The sequence below is a fragment of the Peromyscus eremicus genome, chromosome 3 (genome assembly GCF_949786415.1).
Source record: "Peromyscus eremicus chromosome 3, PerEre_H2_v1, whole genome shotgun sequence".
NCBI classification, from domain to species: domain Eukaryota; kingdom Metazoa; phylum Chordata; class Mammalia; order Rodentia; family Cricetidae; genus Peromyscus; species Peromyscus eremicus.
Window position 1 is genome coordinate 147,936,755 of NC_081418.1, and position 27,551 is coordinate 147,964,305.

Sequence of the window (27,551 nt, forward strand, 5' to 3'; positions counted from 1 at the left end):
AAATTTGTTACATACTTTTTAGCCTTGAAAATAGTCCCCTTATGAACAGCATATTTGTTTCAGTAATGTTGTCATTACTCAAAACAATGTAGACAAAGCCTGTTGAAATTGCTTTCAGATCTGGCATGTAAATCTCACAGTAAGATGGGTGATATTTTTCAATGGTCATGCCTAATTTTTGATCAAAAACGATATTAACTAAGTTGGTCACCCATCCCATCCAACCGAGGAATTCCAAAATTACTTTTGACAGTTTCCAAAAATGCATTTTACACTCATGAAGTTGAGCCTACCATGAGGCCATTCCAATCCAGCACAACAGAGGAAGAACACAAGTGGTTAGAGCAAGGGCTAGAGATGGAGATAAAGCAAGTCATGAAGGGCCAATGGTCATGGAATCCCACCAAAGGTTAAAAGGGGCGTGGCTGTGTGTCAGTGCCCTCAGAACATTATTAATATTGTTCCAATACTCCCTTTCCATCTACTTCCTGTCTCTTATTCTTTCTTTCTTGTTTGTTTTGCTGTTTTGTTTTGTTTGCTCTGATTTGAGACAGGTTCTCACCATGTATCCTAGGCTGGCCTGGAACTCACTATGTGTCCTCAAGCTAGAGCAATCCTCATGCCTTAGCCTCTAGGCATCCATCACTGTGATTTTTTATTTTCTTCTCCCCAGTCTACTGACACTGAGAAAGGTCAGAACTCCAAATTTCAGTTTTATATCTCTTCTTTTTTTCTACCTCTAGCTTCATAGCTTCAAATTCTTCTTGTCTTTTTCTTGCCTCTTTACAACTCCAACTCTTTACTCTCCCTAAATCAGAGCTGTGTATACAGTTGGTTAGAATGCTTCTCAAAATTCCGTAGGCATTTCAAACTCAATATGCTTCAAATTCAGCTTTTGATGGCTACACCCTAAACACGTGTCCCATCTTTCCCAGCACAATTTCACTCTCTGCCTTCAAGTTACACCCGTTGAAGCTTTTTGTCATCCAATTTCACTTCTCTTACAAGCCTTATCTGGAAGTTCTGTTTGAAACATAAACCCAGAAGCTTAGAATTTCCCATCCACATTGCTTCAAATCACCATCATTCCCCACCTGAATCACTGCTGTAGCCTTTTAAAGTTCTGTTTGCTTCTGCCGCTGTTTCTTTTCATCACTACTGAATTTAGTAACCAAAATACTGTTCTGAGGGGAAAACCCAGTTCCTATAATTTCTTTCTTCACAGTCATTTGAAATCTCATCTCACAATGAAATCAAGATACCTAATGACATCTGAAGTTGTGCAAGTCTGGTTCCCCTGACATGCTCAATCTCAGCTCTACTTCAAGCTCCCTTCATCTACCCCAGCCACAGTGTCTCCTTGCTCTTCCTGGAATATAAAGGAAGAGCTGCCCCAGTACCTTTGTATCCACTGATGGCTCAGTCATACATGTCAGACATGTGAATGTCATCTCTTCAGTGAGTCCTCTCTCACACGAGAGACTGCACTCCAATCCTCTTTTCTTGTCACTTCAAATCTTTTAAATACTTCCTTAAAAGAAAAAATAACAGATCATTTCTTATATGGAAAACTGAGGACTGGGATTCTTTTCAAATTCTGAAAGTAGCCACAAAAATTCTCTGCATTTTTCAGACTGTGTGTGTGTGTGTGTGTGTGTGTGTGTGTGTGTGTAGGTGCACATGGGCGTAGATGTCTGTGGAGGCCAGAAGCATCTAATTTCCTGGAGGAGGTAGTGGATTCACAACATGGGTGCTAAGAACAGAGCTTAGGTCTTATATAGTAGCAGCATACACTCCTAACTGCTGCGCCCTCTCTGCTGCCCTCAGAATGCTGTTAAATGATTACGTCTCCTGCTTATCTGAAAATAGGCTGCATTTTAATATGGAAGACACAAACAACATGTACAAATTCTTAAATTATTTCCTTTGCCTATTTCCAGTTCTAGCTAATTGTTATTTAATTTTAAAGCCTTTAATGTGTTCACATACCAAAGTAATAAGACTCCAGAAGTAGAGATTACTTTTATATTAATATTAAAATGAATTATTATGCCCAAAGTCCTGTTGTATTATATTAAGTTTGATGAAAAGAATTGTTTATCTTATATTAAATCTTTCCTTTCCTCTGATGAGAACACAGGCTCAAAGAAAATTGTTGAAACATCCTTTCCCTTTCAGAGAAGCACAACGTGAGTTACTCTAGTGATCACAGCTGACAAATGGCTGCAGTTATGTAGAAGCCTGGCTAAGACATCTAACCGTATTTCAGTTTGTGTGACAAAGAAACTTTTAAGATCATTTAGATTTGAAATATTTTGTAACAGTCTGGGGCTTTTTGTAGTTAGAAGGTTTCTCCAGTCTCGCCCTGTGAGTCCTCTGGTCCTCCCTGCCCTCCCCCCACAATGCCCTGCTGCCCCGCCCCCACCCTGAGGTCCCTCAGCCGCTTACAAAATAATCATTCAGAGGCTAAATATTAATTACCAATTGCATGGCCTATGTCAGGCTTCTTGCTAGCTAGCTCTTATAACTTAACCCATTTCTATTATTCTGTAAGTTGCCATGTGGCCGTGGTATTGCTGGTATCTTGCTGCTCCTTCTGCAGTGGTTGTCGTCTGTTTCCAGACTCTGCCTTTCTCTTTTCTGTCTCCTTCCTTGGATTTACCACCTGCCTCTAAGCTGCCTTGCCATAGGCCAGTGCAGCTTTATTTGTCAACCAATCACAGCAACATATTCACAGCATCCAGAAAGACATTCCGCAGCAGCTTTTCCAGGTTCCTCATTTTCAACCTTCTTTTCAACTGTTTCTGCAGTGTTCTGGTGTGCACATCCTCCTGAGCACACAGACTCCCCTCATCTGCATCCTTTCTCCTCTTTCTCCATCTCCCTGTGACACAATTTGAATATCCCCAGGCCCTCAGAGTTACCACTAGAATGAAGTCAGTGGTTCTGAATCTCGCCATTAGGTCTCTCTGTCACATCAAGGCAGTAGCTGTTTAGAATGAGGTGCAAGTAATGTCCCGACACACGGGAGTTGCCTTGTTGGGAAATGATCTCAGAGGACACAAGACAGGAGGGAACACTTGCTTGTGAAACAAAGATAAGACAGAGCCAGCAATCTCAAAACAAGCCCAAGTGTATCCCAGTTCACCAAAGACATTCTGATTGGCCGTTTGTGAACCACCATATAGGTGCTGGGGATCGAACTCAGGCCCTCTGGAGCAGCAACTAGTTTAGTTAACCACTGAGCCCTCTCTAGCCCTTAGCTTCATTCTTCTTTACGTGTGAATACTATTTTCCCAGCACCACTTGCTAAACAAATCTGTCTTTTTGCCTGTATTTTTCAAAGTTTTTTATTATTATTATTATTTTAAGTTCTGTAGGGTGTGTGTGTGTGTGTGTGTGTGTGTGCGCGCGCGCGCGCGCGCGCACGTGCATTTGAGTTCTAGTACCTGCAAGAGCCAAAGAGGGTGTCGGACTACCTGGAGCTGGAGTTCCAGGCAGTTGTGAACCTCCTAACATGGGTCCTGGAAACTGAACAAGGTCCTCTGGAAGAGCAGCAAGAACTTTTAATTGCCGAGTCATCTCCTCAATACCCAGATTTTCCCTGTATGTTTTAATAGTTTTATCAAGAATCAAACAACGTTAATCCTTGTTTTTGTTTTTTATGTTTGTTCCCTGGTATCTATGAAACTTGGCTCTCCACATGTTCTTAAAATTTCCTTTGCATTGCTCTTTCTAAATATTTCTCTTCTCTTACAGATTTAAGTTTGATGAGGCTTATAATGACTCAATAAAGTATGGCTACAGCCTCTGCCTTTAAATGTGATTGTTTCTGATATTCAGGGCCCTGACTGAAGCTAATCTCAATACTAATCTCCTACTTTAATATCTTGTGACTTCAGAGATAATAGAAATTTCCCCTAAATTTAAATCTCTATTTTAATCTTTCTCTGAATTCCATTTACACATTTCTAACTGTCTGATGGACATTTATACTTTGATATCTTTTCATCTGAAAAATTCCAAATTGCTCCTCCACTTTCCTCAAAAATGGTTTCTAACTCTGGCGTTACTTATTCCTTAGAGTTTCTGCACCACCCTCACATAGTGACTGATTAAAACTTCACTATAACTTATGTTCTATATTTCAATTCTTTTATTCTTGTATATAATTATCAACAAATCCATTCAGTTTCCTTCCATAGCTATTATTCTCAAAATTCATTTTCTATTCATCTGTGGATTATTTGATTGACTGCTATGATATTCTTTTCTTTGTTTCAGTCTCTCAGACATGTTCAACCTTTTGACACTGTCACATGACATTGTCATCTACAGAGTTCACACTCAAGAATGGTAGAATCAAGTTACAAAAGTAAAATCATCAAAAATTTTCTTAGAATGTTTAGGTTCACATTCCTGGGGTTCTGCAACCACAGGACACAAACTCTAGATTCTGACCAAATAACACAAACTATAGAGAAGATATAATAGAAAAATGTTACCAGATTTATACACAAGGGAAGACTTAAAGACAATAACTTGCTCCAATTTTAAATTTATTAAACATTCTTAAAGGCATTTAATTTATCACTGTATTTTGGGTGTCCAAATATGTATTTAATAACTCAGTTCCAAGTGTTTTAAGAATATCTCCTTTTGTTCAGTACGTTAAAGAACTATTCACTAATAACAAATACTAAAATGTTGCATGGGAGCTCATGTAGACTCTGAGTTAAAACTTGAATAGAAGACTGATGGGTCCTCATTATGACCTAACACCTCAGCTCCTTGCATCCAAGCTCCTCAACCTGTTGAGTGCTGCAGTCCTCCTCAGACCTTCTGCACTGTTTCCCTCAAGAGAGACTGTTCTCCTCACATGAGCGGTCTACAGGTCCTGCTACCTGTTTTGGTCCATCAGAATTCCATCTATTCTGGAAACAAGCATCCCTCAGCAGGCAGCTAACTGGAATGAGTACAAATGAGTAATCAGTGCCTCCCTGCCTCCTGATGCATAATTGACATGTAGGAGAATGAAATTTCCATATGGAAATCTAGAAAGATTCTTCCTGCTCTCTGTAACTATGTTTACTTTGTCTGACTACAATGAAAAGCTTTTAATCAATGCAATGTGCCAAGAATTCTCAGGCATTTCTAGATATATTTCACCCAAAGACAGTTTTGTACTGTAGTCACAAAAGTGTAAGTTTAAATTCAGCAAATTTAAATTTTTGTTCAAGATTTCACAACTAAGATGGAAATTTAAAGCCTTCAAAACTTTGAGCTCTTATTATTTAATCTAGATTTTATCAGTAGTGTTTGGTTATCCAACTAATGCCACTTAGCTTGAAAATAAATCAATAGATGTTATCTGAGTTAAATAACGTGGAGAAACTGTAAAACTGGAATAGAATATCAATAGTCTATGGGGAAAATATAAATCTAAACACAGGCATCTTTTAACAGTGGGGGATGGGGAGGGAGCTTGGAGGAGTGAAGTGAAGAGAGGCTACAGTCAGGATGTAGTATGTGAAAGAAAAATAAATAAAAAGAAAAAGGAAAAATAAAGAAAATATAGTTGCCCAAAATTTTCACACTTTAGTGAAAGACATAAAATCATAACTGCAAAAACCACAGTGAGTAACAGAAAGGAAAAATTCAAAGAGAATCATATTTTTAAATACTGAAATATGAATGCAAAAGGACAGAGGGGTTTTTTTAAACAGTGAGAGAAAAGGAATACACTGGGAAAGATGAAGTTGTGTTGGAAGGAACCACTGAAAATCACAGAAGCTGGAGCATAACACAGGATCTTCCAAGTGTCCAAGAAAGGAATCTTCAACTTGGGATTTTGTGAGCAAAGATAATGTGTTCAAAGAAGTGGAGAAAGGAATACATAGTCTGAGGAAGATGAGAGAGAGAGAGAGAGAGAGAGAGAGAGAGAGAGAGAGAGAGAGAGAGAGCCAAGTAGGCCAACTCCACAAACTAAAAAGCTACAGTTTTATGTCTTCCAAGTTTTCTAAGGTGAGAACTAAGGCAATAGCTTGAAATAATTTGTCTTTTCTAACGCAGGTAACTAGAACTGCCGTTTTTCCTTGAGTACCCCTTTAGCTGTAGCCTCCAAATGTTGGTATGTTGTTTTTCATTCTTTCAGTTTTAAATTATTCTAATTCCTTTTCTGATTCCATCTTTGTGGATTATTTGGACATATGCTGTTTTGTCCAACTATTTGGGAAACTGTCAGAGACAGGGCTGTCTTTAATATCTACTTTTAATTCCATTTGGTCCCAAGTCAGAGAAAACTGAGGGACATGGGGAAGAAAGAGGGCCACCCCTCTTCCAGAAACTGGTTGGAAATCAAAACTATCAATATAACTTAGAAAGTCAAATTTGCTTGCAGGTGGTTGTTTCTAAGGACATCTTAAACAAGGATGTTATAAACAACAAACTGGGGCCTGGCCATATAGGTCAGTGTGTGCTGAGGTTAGTAGAGTGTTTACTTAGAACAATACATAGTGGTACACTCATGTAGTGGTACACTCTTACAGGGTAGTACACTCTTACAGGGTGGTACACTCTCTCTTACATAGGGATACACTCTTATAATCCTGGCACAAGGGAGAGAGAAGGGAGAGGATCAGAAGTTAACTCAAGGACATATTGCACATGATCCAAATCTTTTTAGATTGAGAGAACCCAACACAGCATGTCAAATGTTCCAAGTGACTGTAAAGCCACTGCTTGGTGTACAGCCGCTGCTTGGTGAGGAGTTTGGTCAATGTCAGTTAGGTCATGCGGTTTAATTACTACATTTCTCAAGTCTTAGACCATCTTAGTGATTTTGTGTATATTAGTTCTATGAATTATTAAGAGGTGGGTGTTAAAATTTACAAATATAATTATGAACACACATAATCCTTCATGAACATTTGGATTATGTCCTCTAGGTTACTGCCATTGATCATCGTTCCTGACAGTACTTTCCACTCTCATCTGTGGGATTGCAATATAGAAAGTCCAGTTTTCTCTTGACTGATACTAATATCTTTTCTATCCTTTCATTTTTCTTTGTATCAAATGCATCTTTGCTTTTCTGGTTTTGCTTCGTTGTTTTGTAGGGAGAATCTCACTATGTAGACTGGGCTGGTGGTGATGTGGGTGCACAGGTGTGAGCACACAGGTATGAGCACATGTAGAGGCCAAGAGTTGGTGTTTGGTGTTTTCCTCTGGTGCTCTCCATCTTTTTTGAGACAGAGCCTCGGTGAACTTGGGGCTTGCCCCTCAGCTAAACTGGCTGGCCAATGAGCCCTTGATTCATTGGTCTCAAACCTCCACAGTGATGGGCTTGCAGGGGTGAACCACCACACCCTGATTTTTATGTAGAGGTAAGATCTGGACTCAGGTCCTCATGCTTGGGCAGTACACACTTTACCCACTGACCCACCACCCCAGCACCCAGTCTATTGTCTTTAGCTTTATTAGATATGGTTGATGGTTTCATACCTCGTAACTAAGTACTGATTATTAATTCTAACATGTTTGTCACACAGTTGGGCTATTGACACATACTCATTACATACTGATGTATTTATTTCAATCGTGGAAACAAGACACTAAGAATAGGATGTGTGAGCTTTTGAGGTACATAGGCAGACAACTCTGTGGATGCCTGAAAGTACTCACTTTGCCCTTTCCAGTCTGGTTTCTCCCTACACTGACAAGTAGAGAGCAGAACACATCTAACCTTTCAATACTTGCTCTTTTGAATAACTTCTCAATTTAACATCATGTGGTCATCTCCTACTTGTGCCCTGTCCTTAGGACCTGGTAATAGAAGTCAAGAGCCCAAAGATTCGGAATCACTTGGGCAGTTCAATAATTTTAAAACAAGAGTTTAATTACAAGCTAACCCATAAACAGCTCATCAACCTTTTCTATTGAATAGATTCTAAAAAGTAATGAAGTTTAAAACCCCACTTCTTCCATGTTATTAAAAGGATCAGCAAACCTTGATGAGTTCCAGTTCCACACAATGCTTCAGTGACATAGTCTGTGGCTGTGATTAGAACTCTGGGTCTTCAGAAGCAATCTGATTGATATGTATTGAGTCAAAAAAGGTGTTTAATCTATCAGAGTGCGACTTCTGTGAGCTGTTAAAGATGTTAAGTTAAAGGTACAATATTTTTTAAAATGCAATCATCCCTTGATTGTAGGAACCCCCTGAAAATCCTAATTCCCTTATATTAAATGACATAATTCTGCAGGTAACCCACACAGAAATGGCATATACATAAGCCATCTCTAGTTTGCTTATAATGCTGACTATAGTAAGTCTATAGAAATAGCTGTTATGTTACATTATTAGTCAATAATCATGAGTAAAAACGTAGCATAGACACAATTTAAAAGTTATTTTTTATCTGTAATCAGTTTTATCCAAACTGCAACCACAGGACCCACACACAGATGTAGAAGACTGACTGACGACTGACTCTGTGTGTGTGTGTGTGTGTGTGTGTGTGTGTGTGTGTGTGTGTTGCATGCATGTGTGCACGCACGCGAGCTGCTGAAGTGATCATATCAGTGAGTTGCTTATGTCTTTGAAGACACTGGAGAGATGACTGTGCAGTTAAGAGCACGGCACTTACCACTCTTGCAAAAGACCAGACTTTGTTTCCCAGAAGCCGCTTTGGCTGACTCACAACAGCCTGTAACTCCAGCTGCAGGAATCCTCTGGCCACCACATGCACATATCCACATACAGGCACACACATACTTGTAATTTTAAAATGATAATAAATAATTTTTAAAAGAAAAATAACAAAGTACACTGGTGTTTTGACTCTGTTTTATCATGAACCACACAAAGTGTTAAGTATATGATAGTTAGATTTTTTTAAAAACTATTTTTAAGAATAAGTCTTAAAAAGCATCTACTAATAATACGAGTCTGTGAAAGGCTTAAATTAGTGTGAAATGAAACAGAGATCATCCTGATTTAATTCATGAAAACCTGAAGTCATTCCATTCGTGTTGACCAACACTCACAGGTTAGAAAGATGATTATATATTTAAGTAAAGAGGAAAGGAGTCCCAAGCACGTTTGTCTTACACGTCTGCTGTTGTGTGTTGCACACCAGCTAGTCTGATGACTGGCTTGGACACAGACATTATGATTTGTCAGGCACGCAGACAGGTGAGAAGATGTTTTTATCACATTCTTTTGTTTCTGGCATCTATCTCAGGCTTTAAAAAATCCTATCGTATTTTAATCACGGTCAGTTGATTTCCACTGAAGCTTGTATTATCCGATGATTGGAGGCATTTAAGTTAAAAATGATGGAAAATTCTCATAAATTATTCATTGGAAAGATAATAATGGATTAAATACAATTAAGTTTTGGATTAACGTAATGAAGGCTCCAAAGTGTCTGATGACTTTAAGGCATCTGCAGCCTCATCACTCTTCCTATATAACTCAATCTAGAAGCACTCTGAGTGATTTTACTTTCTTCATGAAGGCTCATTTATATGAGGCTGTGGTTAGACACAGGTTCTATAGAAAAACCTCCAATGAAGTAAACAATACCAACTTATGCATTATTTTAAGAAAGTGGTCCAGGACCAGCAAGGTGGTTCAGTGAGTAAAGGCACTTTCTGCTAAGACCACCCACCCAAGTTTGATCTCCAGGACCTGTATGATATAAGGAGAGAACTGACTCCTTCAGGTTATCGTCTGACCTCCACATGTGTGCCATGGCATGCAGGGACACATACATACACACACATAGATGTGATAAAATTATAAAGCAAATGTTTCAATCATAGTAAATGTTATAGGAAAGCTAAGGAACTATTTTCAGAATGTGTGGAAAATAAAGATCTTGCTCACATTCATGACCCTGATAAAAATACTTAGGGGTCAATGGCATATTCTGCCATGTTAGGTAACGTTACTTATTTTATAAACAACTTAAGTTGTGGAGATTTGTCCTTGTTGTTTTGTCTTCTTTTTGCCAACATGTCTCTTTATCCTCCCACTTTAGATAATTAACTGTTTTTCTAGACACTTTCACTTCTTCTGTTCAAGAACAACAGCATTAGTAACATGGGAAACCATTTGAAATACTCCCTGCAATCCAGAAAAAGAAGTAAAGGCAGAAAATTAGTATATTTATTTATTCACGCAAGTAAAATGAGATCAGTTAGACATCAACATTGTGAACAAAGACTAATACGCACCCACATCTTTTAAATTCAACTGCATCGCCTATACTTCAGTCTTGAGTTAAGGAAGAAATCATCCCATTAGTAAATTCTAAGGTCATCTGAAACCCTTCGTTCTATTCTTTTAGACTAATGGAAAACTTTTAAAAAATTACTTATGAAGGGTGTAAAGGGGCATGCACATGTGTGTGATGGTGTGTATGCCCATGCATGCATGTGTGGAGGTCAAAGGTCAACATCAAATGTCTTCTTCTCCAATCTTAGTTTTTGAGACAGAGTCTCTCCTTGAACTTGGAGCTCATTAATTAGCTATCTGGCTAGCTGATCCTACCACCCTCCAGAGTCCATCTCCTAGCACTGAGGTCACAGGCATGTGTCACAATGCCAAGGTTATTATGTACGGTCTAGGCATCTATACTCAGGTCCATATACTTGCCAATAAGCACTTAACCCATATTGCCAGCCTCCTAAGATTATTTTTTAAATGATTCACCAGGTATCACTAAAATCCTTTCAACACCTGCTATATTAAATTTATGGAATATATAATATTTTTCAAATACTATAAGTGAAGCATTGCTTTTTATTATTTTTTTACTTTATTGTTGCAAGGCAGTCTCGTGTAGCTTAAGCTAATCTCAATCTCAAGATCCTCCTGCCTCTAACTCCCCAGTGCAGGAGTTACAGATATGTACCATCACACCTAATTTATAGAAGCAGTGATTTTTAAAACACTGAAGCTTTGCTAACAGGACCACATATACATATTTAACAAAACAGTAGCAGACATGTTTGAGACATTGATCTCATCTGTGGAGAATAGTTAGTGTTTATGTGAATTCTCCCTCTGCCTTCAAATAGGGGTCTCTGTGAGGTATTTGTCCAGTTAAATGTGAGTACTACAATCAATATCATGAGAATAAAGGAGCATGTTTATTTCTTTCTGATTCATCCTTCTACTCCACAAAAGAGACACAAAGTGGAATTTGTAGAAGATTAAAAGAGGGTACAAGAATATCCCACAGCATACCTTTCTTTCAGTTCCCCATCTAGATGATCATGCATTTGCTTTTAAAGCTATGATAAACACTGTGGCCAAAATCAACCTGGGATTTATCTCACTTTGAACTTTATAGCCCATCATAGTGGGAAGCCAGAACAGAAACTCAAGGAAGGAACTCAAAGCAGAAATTGAAACAGAGCACTTTTCAAGGCTAGCCTGGTCTACAGAGTGAGTTCCAGGACAGCCAGGGCTACATAGTGAAACTCTGTTTTGAAACAGAGAGAGAGAGAGACAGAGACAGAGATAGAGACAGAGACAGAGGAACAGAGAACATGAAGCAACATAGCTTATTAACTCTCCGTGGTACACTCAGTTTGTTTTTTTATGTGACCCAGGACCACCTGCCTAGGAGTAGAGCTGCCCCCAGTTGCCTGGGCCCACCCACATCAACCATTAATGGTGAAAATGTTCCCAAAGACTTATTACAGGCTTGATAAGCAAACCTAGCAAACTGCCATGGACATATCTCTGAAAAGACAATGACCCTCAAAAAAAAGCAGATCCTCAGGAGGGATCTGAGAAGAAGGTATTTTTAACACGGAAATGACAGCTCCATTCACATCGTTCCCCTGAAGATCCTACAGTGCTTCAAGACACAGTCTTCAGCTAATGCTGAAGTAACTCTATGTTACTTTCCTGAAAAAGAATGTGACTCAGTTACTAGCCGTGAAGTCACTTGCAGCCATGGTGTACGCGTTTATAGTCCTGAAGTAGTGAGCTACACTGTACAGCCTAGATGTAGAGTAGGCAATACCATCTGGGTGTAAGTTCTCACTGTGAAGAACTTCGCACAATGCTAGCCTCACCTGGAAGGTTCATGTCTCAGAATGCATCCTCATACATGTCTGCCTTTGATGCTACTGCCTCCCAAGCAGGGTTAGGGAGAATGTTGGAGTAAAAAAGACATGTCTGTTTAGAAATGGTAAAGAGAAGCCAAATTTTAAGTAAAAATTTTTAAGCTTTTCGTTTGAGACTAGATGAATATACAGATGGAGTTAGGTTAAATGTCTCCATCAGTTTTCCACTGCTATGGCAAAATGCCTGGTGTGGCACGGGCTTATTTGGGCCCAGGGTCTGAGGGGAGTTCAATTTGTGGTCAACTGGCTTCTCTGTATCTGGGCTATGAGGAGGCAGGGCTTCCTGGTCAGGAAAGCATGGAGGGTCAAAATCTCAACAAGTAGCAGAGGGAGAGCAAGTGTAACACTCACAGGCGTACCCCCAAGTGACCCACTTTTCCCAGCTAGGCTCTGAGACATGGAAGTTTCCAGAACCTTCCAAAATAGCACTGTCATGTGGTGACCAAGCTTTTCATACATGAGCCGTGAAGGGGACACGATAGGATTTGTGAAGAAGTAATAGAAAAAAAGCGCAAAGAAAAGGGGAGATGGGTAGAATGAGAGGGTTCTTCCGGTGGAGAACTTCTGAGCCCCTAAGATGACGATACACATGGGAAAGGCTTTGTTGTTGCTTGTTCGTTTCATGAACGATTTCAAATGCAAGCCTGACTATGTAGAATTTAGAGCTAGGATGAACAACCAAGACTAAGTTGATAAGGCTTCACATTACCTTTTGAGCACTTTCTAAAAATATCAGCCAAAATTCTCAAAGAAAGGAGTCGTGCTACTTCACCACAGTCCACCGTGAGTAGAGACAATAGTCTCCCCATTGCTCAGGTGGAGTTTGACCTTTCTCCAGGTCTCTATTCAGTCTTTGCCAAGGTCAAAAGACAATCAGTCAAAAACAACAAAAATAAGATCCTAAGGTGAGAGGTAGACCAGTCAGAGTTGTATAATGATTTTAAAGAAAAAGTTAATTTGCATAAACATGAGGGCAAAGAGCAAATTGAGAATTGCTGGATGAAGAGACAGCTGGTGATGCCTGTAATAAATTATTTGAGATCCTGAAGGAAGAGGATGCAATGTCAGAAAAAAGAAGAAGAAGAAGAAGAAGAAGAAGAAGAAGAAGAAGAAGAAGAAGAAGAAGAAGAAGAAGAAGAAGAATAGATGCTGAGAAGACAGCTACACGGGAGGGAAGTTTCTCTACAAGACCAAGAAATCAATGTCTGCACTTAAAGCTGTTAAAGAACAAGGGAAGCCTGCTGCTCACATTTACCACACTCCTGGCTCACACTGAAACCTGTGCTGTTCTATCATTCTGAAAACTCCAGAATTTTCAAGGATCTTCTCAAGGACATTGACTTGGAAATAGAAACCAGAAGCTAGAATAGAAACAAGAAGCACTTGATGGAGGCTACTCCACAAAAGTCTTTTACAGTTTGGTCACTGGAGTTTATTCTTCAGGCAAAGGGGAAGAAACCCTGAACATCTTGAGAAGGAAAGTGTTGTCGTCAAATCAGTTTGGGAGTGTCAGTAAATAAGCCAGTGAGTGATACACAAAGTGAAGGAAGGAAACAGGTAAAAGGAGATTTAAAAGGGCTGGGCAGATGGCTCCATCAATGAAGTCCTCACTTTACATGTAAGCGTGAGGAGAGGACCTGAGTTTGATTCCCAGTCCCAGGCACAGTGACACACACCTGTGTTCCCAGCTTCCTGGTCAGCTAGCCTAACCATGATGAGTCACAGGATCAGTGCAGATTCTGTCCCCCAAAATCAAGTATTTAGAGAGCAATAGAGGAGGAAACCAAATGTCCTCCCCTGGCCTCCACCCCCTCTCCACCACACACACATGTGTACACATGCATCAAAAAAGGAAAATACCTCATTGATGTTTAATCTCTTTGATATATTAGAGCTTAAATACTATGACATAAAGTTAATAGCATAGTCCAGAGCAGTTTCAACTTCCAGCTCCATGGAGTCACCACTATATCTTCCAGTAGACGCATTTCTCCCTTGGAAAACAATCACTAGGCCAACAGAACATAACATCTAGGAACAATAAATAAAAACATTACAAGTGGGTCATTGGTATCATGGTGAGAAGTCCCACTCCTTTTTCACCCCTTGAGCATGAGAACTACGAACCTGGTATGGGAGACACACAGTTCTATACACTGGATGCTACATAGTAGGTATACCCCTTGCTGGAGATACTTTCCCAACTCTGCAAGGCATTATCTCCTAGCTGGAGCAGTATCTGAGTCTTCAGAAGGCCATTCAGCCACTCTATAAATGACAAGTATCTCAGGCTGTTTAGAAACATGAGAAAAAGGAGTGGATTCCATTGTTTCACTTCTTTTGCTGTTCAAGTGAGTCTCTTGATCAGGAGTAATGTTGCATGGAAACCATGGTGCTGTATATGATTCCTTATCATTCTATCTATACCAATATGAAGGGAACATTGCCCTCCCATTAGTGGAAGTGGTTCAATGCAATATCTCTGCTACCAGGTAGCTGCTTCCCTTAGGGAATAGTGCCTTCTTCAGGGTTCAATATCCTTCTCTCCTCTTAGCACATTGGTCACACTGCCATGAGCATAACCTGGTATTAATGTGAGGCTTTTCCTAGGAAGACACTAAACACATGTCTACTCATCCCAGACACTCCAAAGTAAAGGTTGCACCAAAGTCCAACTTGGTACACTGGTGAGTTTTTACTGGGAAAAACTGCAGGAGCATGGATGGCTCAGATGCAACAGCATCACTAAAAATCTTCCCCACAACATGGGTAAAGGCTCATGAAAGTCATGTTGCTGGAGCTCTCTGTGTCACTTGTAGGTGGCTCTGCAGGTCCAAGAACTTCTTGTCAACTACCTTGGTCAAAGTCTCCTTCCCCCACACTCATTTTCCTGCTTTTATAAGAGTAGTGGGGGACCGTCATGAATCTTGAAGCTTTCCCACACATGTGAAGTTTACTTCCTGGGCCTCAGGAACCTGGCGATCTCCTTCCTTGATGGAATGTTACAGTTCTGAGTAAATTACTATGCAACAATTGGTCAGCTTGGTGAATGGAATCTTTGTTGCTGAGCCCTTAAAAATGTTCATCACATCCACCATGCTCACCTTCGTCATAGGCCCATTGGGAAATGGAAGAGGTGGTTGGTATAAATGGATTGGGTCATCATTAAACACTTGATTATTAATCTCCTACTCTGATGACATCATTCTCAGATGATAATTTCCACAGACAACAAATACATCCATGTCTTTTTCCCCAAAGTACCCTCTTCACAAACCTCTTCCCCAAATTTCCCTTCCACCAAGTTTGCAATCACATTCTTTCCAAGTTCCTGACCATGCAGTCAAGCCACTGGCTTCAGCCCATGAGCTGGTACATAAACACATCTGGCCATTTCTCCTTCCAAACAAAGTAAACAAGCAGGTGCTCCTGCTAGAAGTTCTGCCCACTGGGAGGATTTGCTTTCACAGCTGTTCTTCAGAATCATCCCAGAACTGGCCTTCAAGGCTGGAGCTGTGAGCATCCAGATGGCGCCTACCATTATGGAGAGCTTTATCTGTAGACCAGGTCTTGGTCTTCTCTTCCTTTGCTAATTGGTCATATGAAATTTGGGGGTAGAGATGGGACTCAGTGGCAGAGCACATACTGCACATACAGGTCTTAGCGGCAATCCCCAACAGCAATAAAAATTCAACAGGAACTCTCCTGCTGCCTGCTGCAGGAGATGAAGTCTGAGTGTAGACAAAGGTCAGGGTAGCAGAGTTCAGTACGTTGAACATTTGGACCAATTCATATAACTTCCTGGGCCACCAAGAATGTGTGAACAACATTGTATTTCAGAGCATTAAATAATATTTGTTGAATATTACATTTCAGTAAATAATCATAATAAATAATAATGATAAACCTTCAACCCCTCATATTTAATTTTTAAACCATCTTTCAATTTAAATCATATGAATACTTCTTACTGAGTTCTTTACTAAAAGTCCATCTCATGATAATCACAATGATAGGATCCATTTACTTCAAGCCATTTTGTTTTTGAAGATGGTGGCCTCACTCTACAAATGATAAAAAAAAATAATATATAAAATAAAAATAATAATCAATAGATTTGAAGAAAAGGCAGATGTTGCCAAATAATCTGTAGCTGCTGGTCACACTTTTCTGAAAAGGACTGATAGTCTAGCGAATAGTTTCCATGCACTGATCACCGTTCCAGATGGTATGGGAACTTAAAAGTCAACACTGGAGACAGCAGGGGACAAGGTGGTAGGAGGGGTCAGAGGGTCACAGTTAAGCATTGCTGTCCAGGCAGCCCCTTCAGCAGGTGCTGCTTCACTGAAGACACTGTCATCTAATAAACTTGACAGTCACCTAAGTCATAAATTAATTGTAGCCACTTCAAATCTTGTGGGTGTATTCCGTTATAGGTCTGATTGCTATGCTGATCAAACTTCATGAGAATAGGATGTCATCATAAATGCATCCAGATCATTAAAGGCTCCATCTCACTGTATGGGCTAATATATGTTAAATTTGATTTTTAAAAGATCCCTAGGTACTGTGCATCCTCCCAAGATATTTAATTCCTATCTTCATTTGTGACTAACATTCATCTCTCTGTCAAAAAATGCAAATTTAGATTTCACTCTTAAAAAAAAATAAACTGTAATTGATGGACTTTTGAACTCTGTTCTCTCAATTAACAATTTCAGATAGAAAATACCTTTGACACTGTGGTTGGAATTATTTTTGAATAGTCAAGTACTTTAGTTTTTTCTTTCTTTCTTTCTTTCTTTCTTTCTTTCTTTCACTCATTCTTCCCTTCTTTCTTTCTCCTTTTCTTTCTTGTTATTCCTCCTGATGAACCAGAGTAGGGTTCATAACTCCACATCCCTCCTCTTGTCTGGCCACCTAGTATCCAGGTATTTGTTTTCTTTGATAGCGACACCATTAATATTTATAACCACTTTCCTTTGCAGCATCTCCCAGATGGCTCTGCGCCCAGTGCACATGTTGAAATTTATCTTTTACCACATCCCAGTGAAGTTCGCAGGAGGAAAACAAAGTCCGTTCCAAGATGCACTGACCCCACTTATAATGAAATTGTAAGTATGAGTTATCACCTGGCCAAGTAGTTTGTATTTTTCTTACCAGGTTTTTGTTTGGGTTTTTTTTTTCAGCTTCACAACCAAATAGGGAGAATTTTCAGTAATTGGAAGCATTGTTCCATACAGGAGTGATGTTGCCCAAAATAGTCCCAGCATTCTGAACAGTGCTCTAGATGCTATGGGAATTGGAAAGTACAGACTCAGCCGTCAAAGTTCTGACAGGCCAACCTCCAGCAGGCATGGAAGGCTTGTTTTGCATACTAACACTTTCCCTGACTCCATTGTATTTTCTCTATCAAGTTCATCTTATTCTTTTAAGTCTTATTTTGGCGCACTTGATTTTCCTTACCTAATCATTTTATCACAAGCTATTGTGTGAAGAACAGTGAGTCTCATAAAATCTCTTTTGACAAAATGAAAAAGAAAGTAAACATACAAAACACAAATCAAAGCTGCAGCATGCTGCAAACAGCAGATCCACTCTCTGGGTTTCTTGCTAAAGCCACTCCCTGCATTGGTTCTCTTGGACCTCATCCTTCCTGACCCAATTGTTTGCCTCTTTGTTCTTGCTGCATCGTTGACCACACAGTCTCCTCATAAATCTCTAAAAACAAAAGCATCTTCCCTTGATGTTCCAGCTGTTGTTTGTTGGGATGAGTCTCACTGTGCAGCCAGGGCTTCACACTAGTAGGTATCCACCTGTCTCAGCCTCTCTGTGTGCTATGATGACAAAGAGTGTTGACTCCTATCTCAGCCTTTCTGAGCAAATGTCCCTTCCCTTGCTACCAGCTGCAAACTCTCCTGCCATTACCTCATACACGCTGTTCCAGTCCTCGGCTTCCTCTTCACCCTTCAATACTCTGTTGTGTAGCTTCTCACCTTTACTGGTAGGGCTCCACTCAAGCTATCAGCAGACTCCAAATGGTTAAATCCAATGGGCGCTCAGGTTCTTCCCCCACTGCAGGCGCAAATTGACAGTGAGGTACCTTACAAACCACTCTTGTGCCTCCAAGTTCCACCTTTTCCTAATTCTCTTCTGTTTTTCTCTGACTATCATCTTGTTTTCATTTGTTGCCATTTTTCCTCTTAAAATGCTGTTTGCTGAAGTTCCACAGTCCACCCTGGCCTGCCTCCCCTTCAAAAACAGCCCTTGCTAACCAAAGGTTCTGCATCTGGAAATTCAACCAACCTCTGATAGAAAAAGTCTTAATACTATGGGTAGCATCTCCAAGTTCTTTTCTCTCAGTATGCTCTAAGAATCACAGTAACATGCATGGTTTTCTTGAGGCGTTATGAATGAGCTGCAGATGATTACAGTACCCAGGGTGAGGTGCACAGGTATAACTAAACACTGAATATTTTATTCCCTTGATACCTGTAACATGAATTGCTATATGGTCTTAACAACAGACACCCTTTGGTTTGAGCATCCTCAGGAGTTCTGGAGTCAGTCTCCACTGGACACTGAAGGATGGTGACAGAGACACATAAAGTCTGGATACAATCATGAGTTTTCTATCACCATCTCAGTATAAGCTGTGTATGTATTGATTCCTCCACACCTCAGCTTCTCATATGACCCAGGCTGGCCTGGAACTCATTTTGTGGTCAAGGATGACCACGTACCTCTCATCCTCCTGCCTCCACCTCAAGTGCTAGGATTACAGGTGTGAAAACCACACCTTTTATCTCTCATGGTTTGACCTGTCCCCTTGTCCTCATTGCTGGAGCATGACATGTGAAGTTCTCCTGGGCTCTTAGAAGGCAGGCTTGCTTCTTTGCCATCTCAAAAGATGGCTTCTTTTTGGGAGGGTAGCCTCAAATATATATATATATATATATATATATATATATATATATATATATATATATATAATAACTCAGTGTGTCTAATTAGTACACTCTGCATGCACACATGTGTGGGGCTATCCACAGAGTGATCACACCCCCAAAGGGAAATGACTCCCCTATCCCAGCAGCCCCTCAGATGGGGGTGGGGCCACCTGAGCCCCTTCCTCATCAGTGTTAGAATGTTGACTGGCTTAATTATGTGAAAATTCAAAGAACACCTTCTAATGGCACCTTCTTCTCCCTCACGCACATGTTCAGCTAAGCACAAAGCTGTGCCTCTTCTGCTAGAGCACTGTCAGACTTGAATCTGGTCTTCTTTTCTTGGTGCAGTTCTCTCTGAGGTCCCTGCTTCTCTAGCCATTACAAAGCTGTTCTCCTACTCCTCTGGAGTATTGATTCTTTGTTTGTTTTGAGACAGGATCTCACTGTGTAACCTCAGCTTGTCTAGAACTGGCTACGTAGACCAGGCTGGCTTTGAACTCACAGAGATCTACCTGCCTCTGCCTCCCAAGTGCTAGGGTTAAACGCATGTACCACCAGGACCGGGTCTGTTAAATAGTTTTATTTAGTCTTTTACATTTCTACCTAGAGTGTTATCTAGACACACTTATTACTCATCCATTTAAATTATTTGAAGGTTCCTTACTGCCAACTGATGACCAAAATTTTAAATATGGCATTCGCATCCCTTAAATTTTAACTCAGTAATTTTCTTTGGTTCTCCTGTGGAAGAACAGCACCAAGTGTTCCTTTCTTTTTTTAGATTTGTGTGCAGTTAGCAGAAATAATTCAGATCTCAATGCCCCTCAAGGTCTTTCCCCCGGTGTAATAGCTAGCATAACTGTAGTTTGTATGGACACCAGGAAATTGACATTGATATGATCCAAATAGCTCACTCTAACTTTAGCATCCCCAAAAACCCCTTCTGTGGATGTAGATGTCTAGCTCTGAGCATTGCTTGAGTCTCATACTTGATCCCACAGTCAAGGCACACAGCAGAGCCATCCAAGGTTTACAAAGACCACCCTACTACAGCCACAATTGTCTGCCTCTGAATGCTGCTGGATTTCCATCCCTATGAATTTATCATTTTAAATGTTACATGAATGGAATTGTACACTTTATAACATTTGCAGTTGGCTTTTGTGCCATGGCTGTGACAAAATACATAGAAAAAGCAGATCAGGAAAGCCTTGTTTGTTGGAGCTCATAATTGGAGGATGCAGTCCATCATTGTAGGAAGACATGACAGCAGGCACTCCGGGCAGACGGTCATGGTGTTGCCCACATTCAGGGTGCATCTTCTTAAAATTCCTTCACTAGCATGTTCAGAGGCTTGTTTCCATGGTGATTCTGAATCCCATCAAGCTGGCAACCGAGATTCACTGTCAAGCCTTTTTTAGTCACTCTAACTCCATACTAATTCACTTAAATAGTTGCATATGGTGCTAATGACCCACTCCAGCCAGTCATCCCACTCTGCCCTTCTCTGCTGCTGTGACCTAGAATGTAAATTTCCTGAGAATAACAGAAATGTCTCCTTTACCCTCATATATTTAACACTTGATGACTTTGAAAAGATATGTCTTTAAATAGTTCAGGTAGGTTTATAAGTGATACTATATGTGTGTGTATGTGTGTGTATGTGTGTGTGTGTGTAAAATGTATATAAAGCATTAGTGTGTATACATGCATGCCTACAAGGGATTCTCTAAATTAGTAGTGATATTTTGATGTCTTATTATTCACAATAATGTCCACTCCACTCATAGCTAAAGATACACATCCAGCAGTATGGAGTCTATTTCCTTGAATATAAGACACTCGACCTCACTGTCAAGAAACTTTTCAGAGACCCTGTATCAGAGGACAAGATGGGGACTGGGGAGATTGCTTGGTAGTTAAGAGCACCAGCTGTTCTTGCAGAGGACCCATGTGTAGCTGGAGATTTTCTCTCCAGCTCCCACCAATCCCCAGCAGTCCCGCAGCCCACTTACAAAATAAAAACACAGACGCTTATATTATTTAAACTGTTTGGCCTAATGGCTCAGGCTTCTTGTTATCTAGTCCCTATATCTTAAATTACCCATTTCTATAAATCTATACCTTGCCACGTGGCTCGTGGCTTACCTTTACTTTACATCCTGCTCCTCATCATGGCGGCTGGCAGCGTCTCTCTGCCTCAGCCTTCCACTTCCCAGAATTCTCCTCTCTCCTTGTCCCACCTATGCTTCCTGCCTGGCTACTGGCCAATCAGCACTTTATTTATCAATCAATCATCCACAGCACCCATGTTTGTGTCCCAGCACCAACATGATGGATCACAACTGTCTGTAACTCCAGCTCCAAGTGATATGACATCCTCTTTTATCCTCCATGGGCACTGCACACATGTGATACACATATACATTCAGGCAAACACTCATACACATAAAATATTTTTAATCTAAAAATAAACGGATTAGGTGTATGGTGCCCTAGGGAACAATATCTGAGGTGGTCTTCTGGCTGCCACATAAACAACACACAAACACACACACACACACACACACACACACACACACACACACACACACACATACACACATCTATAGCTATTGCAATAGAAAGAAAAGAAGGAAGGAAGGAAGGAAGGAAGGAAGGAAGGAAGGAAGGAAGGAAGGAAGGAAGGAAGGACTCAGTCTCCACCCTGCAATTTAGTGTTTGCAATCTAAGGAAACACTTAATAAAAAGTCACTAGACAGTCAGTATTATTTTAATAAGGTAGAAGTTAATTCATCAAAAGCTCAATGGATTATAAAAACAGCAGTAAGTACACATGCATGAAGCTTATTTTATAATTCTTGCTGTGGACATAAATTTTCTGATGGCTTTGAAATAATCCTAGGTCTTCCTAAATCCATGGCCTGGTGATTCAAAATCACTACAATTCCTTTAGGTAGCTGAAGCCTGCCTAAAGCACAAACAAGCAGTATTTGTATTTTGTACACATTTTAAAGGACAAACAAATAACGTGCATGGAATCCAAACCAGCAGAAATCTGAAGGAATGTGAGCATCAGAGAGTAGATAAAGACTGATCCAGGGACAGTGAGAGGCCAGTTGAATTTAGAGAGCCACAGGACAGAAATAGGTCACAAGATTCTAAGTTTTCTCGTGTCATGTTCTTCATCTGTATCAATACAGCAACGCTTATTATAAAAGATACACAAAAACATACATTTAACTTGACATCTGACTTTATCTTCTCTTGCCCTCAACTGCAATATACGATCCAATTTCTATGATAAGGCTCTGCTTTATTTCTGTGCATCTTCAAGGGCACCCTAATAGATGTCCTTAGTAAGAGACCCGGCGCTTATTAAAGAGCTCAGAGGCCGATCACATGGCACCCATGGGTTTTAAATAGCTCTGCTCTTCCACCTCATCTAAAGCATGCTCATTGCATTAGCCACTCACTACAGCTGGGATTCCTCAAACTGCCAAGGCCTTGCAGCATACTGTGAGGTGAGAGAAAAAGACATTGTTCCCATCTTTGATCTTTGTGTACATCTCTCAAACACATAGAAAAGAGATAAGATGTTGCATATCAATGTCTTACCACAATTTCACTAAAGTAATTCTTCCCTTTTTTTATTCATAGGTCCCTCAGAGGGAGGGCTAGTTCAAGGACTTGGTCCAGTGGCAGAGGCTCCACCCTTCAATGACCAAAGCTGTGCTCCAGGGCCCAGCTTGTCTATTTGACACTTCCCAGTGTGCATCTCAGCAGGCTTTGCCAGCAGTCTCTCTGAATTCCTGTCTTACAGAAATCCCATGGTGCATCTAGGTCAGAGCAGGCTGCTTAGGGCACCATCCTGACAGCTTTCAGAAACAGAGCTGTGTGTGATTCTAGACCTCACACCATTATTCTGTGTGCTCAGCTGCCTCTAACATCTGGTTGAAAACTGTCATTGTTAAGGGATTCATGTAATCAATAATGAAGGTAGAATCTCTACCCTGTAACAGAATTACATGATTATAGTCGATGTGTTCCTACACTGTCCTTTTGGGGGGTATTATACAGAAATTCTAAAGGAAACACTAGAAAGGACGGGACAGGCATGTTACATGCTTTACCTGCCTAAAGCTCTCTTGCAGAGTACCTAACCTAACGAGTGGTGAAGGTACATGGACAATGCTTTAGGTCTAGTCAGCAAGCTGGAGCCATTGTTACCTGTTCGACATCATCATTCTGTCTCTACTCTGTCTTCTCTCTCTCTCTCTCTCTCTCTCTCTATCTCTCTCTATCTCTCTCTATCTCTCTCTATCTCTATCTCTATCTCTATCTCTCTCTACCTCTGTGTGTGTGTCTGTCTGTCTGTCTTCTGTCCGTCTGTGTGTATACATGTGTGCTTATGTGCATGCACATCTCTATGTATGTATATGGAGACCAGAGGTCAGCATTAGGTGTGTCCTTCCTCAGATGCTGTATTTTCACTAGCTTTGTTTGTTTGTTTGTTTGTTTGTTTGTTTGTTTGTTTTTGAGACAAGGTCTCCCAGAATGTAGGCTAGGCTGGCTTCAGATTTACAAAGATTCTGCCCTCCTCTGCCTCTGCCTCACTTCCAAGTCCTGGGATTGAAAGACGTGCACCACTACACCCTGCTACACCTAGTTTTTCTTCCCATGGGTTCTGAGGCTTAAACTCTGGTCTTTGTTCTTTGCTGATGAGCTATCTCCCCAGCCTCAACTCTTCTGATGTTCACAAGATGATAAAACTTGTTCAGTTATATACTACAAGTTTCAGAGGATTGATCCACTATAAGACAGTACTCCCCTAACTTTCTGTCACCTACAACACTGCAATCATCTTCACAAGAGGACAAAGGTCACCAAATGACACTGTTTCAGGATACATCTTTTCGTTAAATGTCAGGTGCGTGTATATGTAAAAGATATTGAAACCCAGAGGGCACAAAGTTTATTCAGTCTCAGATGTGACTGATGGCAGAACCCAAATCCACTCCACCACAGGGTATTGTCTCTCTCACACTTCTCTGTTCTCAGGTGTGCTGAGCTGCTTTTCATCCCTGCCTCCCTGATATTCTTCCCACTAGCATGGGCACACTGATCTCCTTTTTATTACTCTCCCACCACACTCATGAAAATGCTCTTTAGCAATATTTATTAGGCCCTTGTGTCAAATAATGTCCAGTGAATGCCTATGTATGAGTTAATAGATACCCATTACACTCAAAGCTTTCTATTTGAGGTACCAATTCCAAGCCCACAAATTCTGTATTTGTCAGAGGAACTGAAGACTTGCCTCATGCTTATAGGTAAAAATGTATGTATATACTATAAAACTTAATTAAAAGAAATATTTATTCTTTATTCCATTTGTATCAAGACATATTAAGTCATTTGATGAAAACACCACAAAGAATATATTTATCTGTGTTCTTCTCTAGCATGACCCATCAACTATTCATTGTATGGTAAAAGAGTATTAAAAAAAAAAAAACCACAGCACTATGGGTGCACAGAACAATTAGGAGCTGCTATATACCATCAATGCTTTAACTTTGGTCACTTTAAGGAAATGATTTGCATGACTGAGGAAATGTTAAATCTACCAAGTAACATAGGATTTGTAAGTCCCAATGTTTATATTTGGTGCAGGAAAATAATAAATTTCACTTCCCAAGTGAAGTCACTTCCCAAGACTTCCTACTTTTCTGGGTGCATTTGGAAATCACTTGTGTCTGGAAGAATATTCCTCAGCCAAGTGATGAAAAAAAAAATCCCTCTGCTAGTGTATTTGATGGATATTTTAAGTTGATTTATGAGTGTTGAATATTTGGCATAAAGCTTGCATTATTCTTTCATTAATTCTTTTCCACAGTGCTGCAGGTTAGTGTTATTATTAACATATGCAAAAGTTCACAGCTGATGACAGATTCGTGTGAATATGTTATTGCTGTATTTTTTTGAAAAATTCTCCTTTTAGAATTGACTTGTCCAATTCACAGAGACCTTTCCCACTGCTTGGGATTATACCACCTCCCCCTCCCCACTATCATTCCAAAAGGCCCTTCATCTATTTTCTCTGTAGGACGGACAGACGAGGAATTCATTGTTGACAAGTTATAGGAAGCAAAGTGGAGAACAAGTCAGAAAGTTGAAGGTGGAAGGACTTGGGGGAGGAGGTGCTTTCCCTGATGTTCTGGATGGATTTCTGGGCACTGAGCATCCAGCTACAGTGAAAGAACATAAGTTACAGGGAGTGAATTTGGGGATGTTTGAAGCATTCTCTAAAATCTTTCATTATCCCTTTACCCCAGGCCTGGCTTGGGATACTTCGAACAAAAATACTAGAAAATTGAAGATAATTTTCCATGTGGAACTGAAGTAAGATTCTGCAAGATGAAGTAGCTGGATGGGGAGACTAGATAACATTGCATTCCATGTCCCATGATTGAGTTAGTTTTTACTTGCTAAGTAAATTTTTGTCTAAGGCAGAGAACAGGTTGATCTTGAACTAAATGTCATTGATAACTTCTATTTATTCAATATCAGGAAAGAAATCACAGGCAAACACATGCTCAGCAATGGATTACCTTTGGGGCCTCAACCAGTGATGACATCAGGGATGATAAAGGGATGCCAACACCTTGCAATTGCTCAGAAACCCTGTCCCCAAGCACAGAGGAGGCCACCCAGCTGTCTGGGGACTTTCCTCTCAAGCTGCCTCCTATTTTGCATATACAGAGAACCCTTCCTTCTGCCTTGGAATGTGGCTGTAAATAGCAAACATGTAGCACTGTGTGAAACTCCTTCTTTTCAATGTGTTCTAACACGTTTCCCTGACAACCGTGTTGGCTTTCCATCAAGGCCTCCATTCCTTTCATGTCTCATAACTAACATCTTCATCCATACCCCACTTCCAATGTCTCTTGACCTCAACAAGTCTGTAATTGTCATGACTGTATGTCCTGAATATTAGAAAGCAAAGTTGAACAGGCCCCATTGGGGAAAAAATTAAATCACATGAACAACCGTTTATTTATACATATAATACAAGTCATATCTTTAAAAAGAAAAACAAGTAATTGCATATATAAAACCAGAAGAACATCAAAATGTTAACTGTGATTATCTCTCTATGGTGGAAAGTCAGATTTTTTCCTTTCTTTTTTGTTTTTGTTTGTATCATAAGTATTGATTGAATAAACATATTTTTCATAATCAAAAGTCATACATTTAAGTAAATGAAGTAATCAGAAAATGATTCCATCACATGTGCAAGGAAACATTACCTTCTTCATTCAAGCAGCATAAAGAAAACATATGACCTGGCCTGTCTTTCCCCACAGACCTGCAGCACTGTGTGGTACCCAAGCTCCTGTGGCAGTCAATAGATCCAAGGGTGGTTAAAGGCAGAGAGTATTTGACTGTATTCCTAGTGAATAATTGACAGAATCACTGAATTTGGAGGGGGAAATTTTAATGGAATTAGTAACTGTTAAGACTCTTGGAGAAATAGTCCATTATAGTATTAGACCTAGGCTCTTCAGGGTTAACATTGGAAACAAAATATTTTGATATAAACCTATTGTCTCCAGGGTATCAGATGTTAGCATCATTTTTAAAATTCAAATCAGCACGGTGATATATTGTGCACCCCAATAAAAGTTATCTGGGGATCAGAGGACAGAGCCAGCCACTAGATTAGACATAGAGGCCAAACAGTGGTGGCACACACCCTTAATCCTATCACTCGAGAGGCAGAGATCCATCTGGATTCTGTGAGTTCAAGGCCACGCTGGGAACAGAGTCAGACAGTGGTGGCACATGCCTTTAATCCCAGCACTTGAGATCTCATGTCTTTGCTTGGAAGGCACACATGCCTTTAATCCCAGGAAGTGACATGGCTGGGTGGAGAATGGTATATAAGGTGTGAGGAGACAGGAACTAAGAGCATTTCAACTGAGACCCTCAGGGGTGAGGACTCAAAGGCTTTCAGTCGGAGGATTCGTGGAAACAGGATCAACTGAGGAGTTGGTGAGGTGAAGTTGGTTGTGGCTTGTTCTGCTTCTCTGATCTTTCAGCTTTCACTCCAATATCTGGCTCCAGGTTTTGTTTTGTTTTAATTATAAGATGTAGTTGGAAGTTTTCCTGTGTCCCAGCCAGCCAGTGGTTGAAATAAATCTCTCGCACTCACATCCCCCCAAGTAAATACACAGAGGCTTATGTTAATTATAACTTCTTGGCCATTACCACAGGCTTATTACTGACTAACTCTTACACTTAAATTAACCCATAATTCTTATTTATGTTTAGCCATGTGACTTGGTACCTTTTCACAGTTCTACCTTGTCATCTTGCTTCCTCTGTGTCTGGCTGGCGACTCCTGACTCAGCCTTCCTCTTCTCATAATTCTCTTTGTCTGCTTGCCCC

At 40.2% G+C, this 27,551-nt stretch overlaps 1 protein-coding gene across 1 annotated transcript in view; it reads left to right on the forward strand.

The window, feature by feature from the left end:
* Window positions 1-27,551, forward strand: part of Pik3c2g (phosphatidylinositol-4-phosphate 3-kinase catalytic subunit type 2 gamma) — a 323,855-nt gene that overhangs the window by 295,456 nt on the left and 848 nt on the right. Inside the window, exon 32 of the mRNA XM_059256988.1 lies at window positions 17,136-17,261. Within this exon, the coding sequence (XP_059112971.1) occupies window positions 17,136-17,261 (126 nt within the window). The remainder of the gene's footprint in view (window positions 1-17,135; window positions 17,262-27,551) is intronic.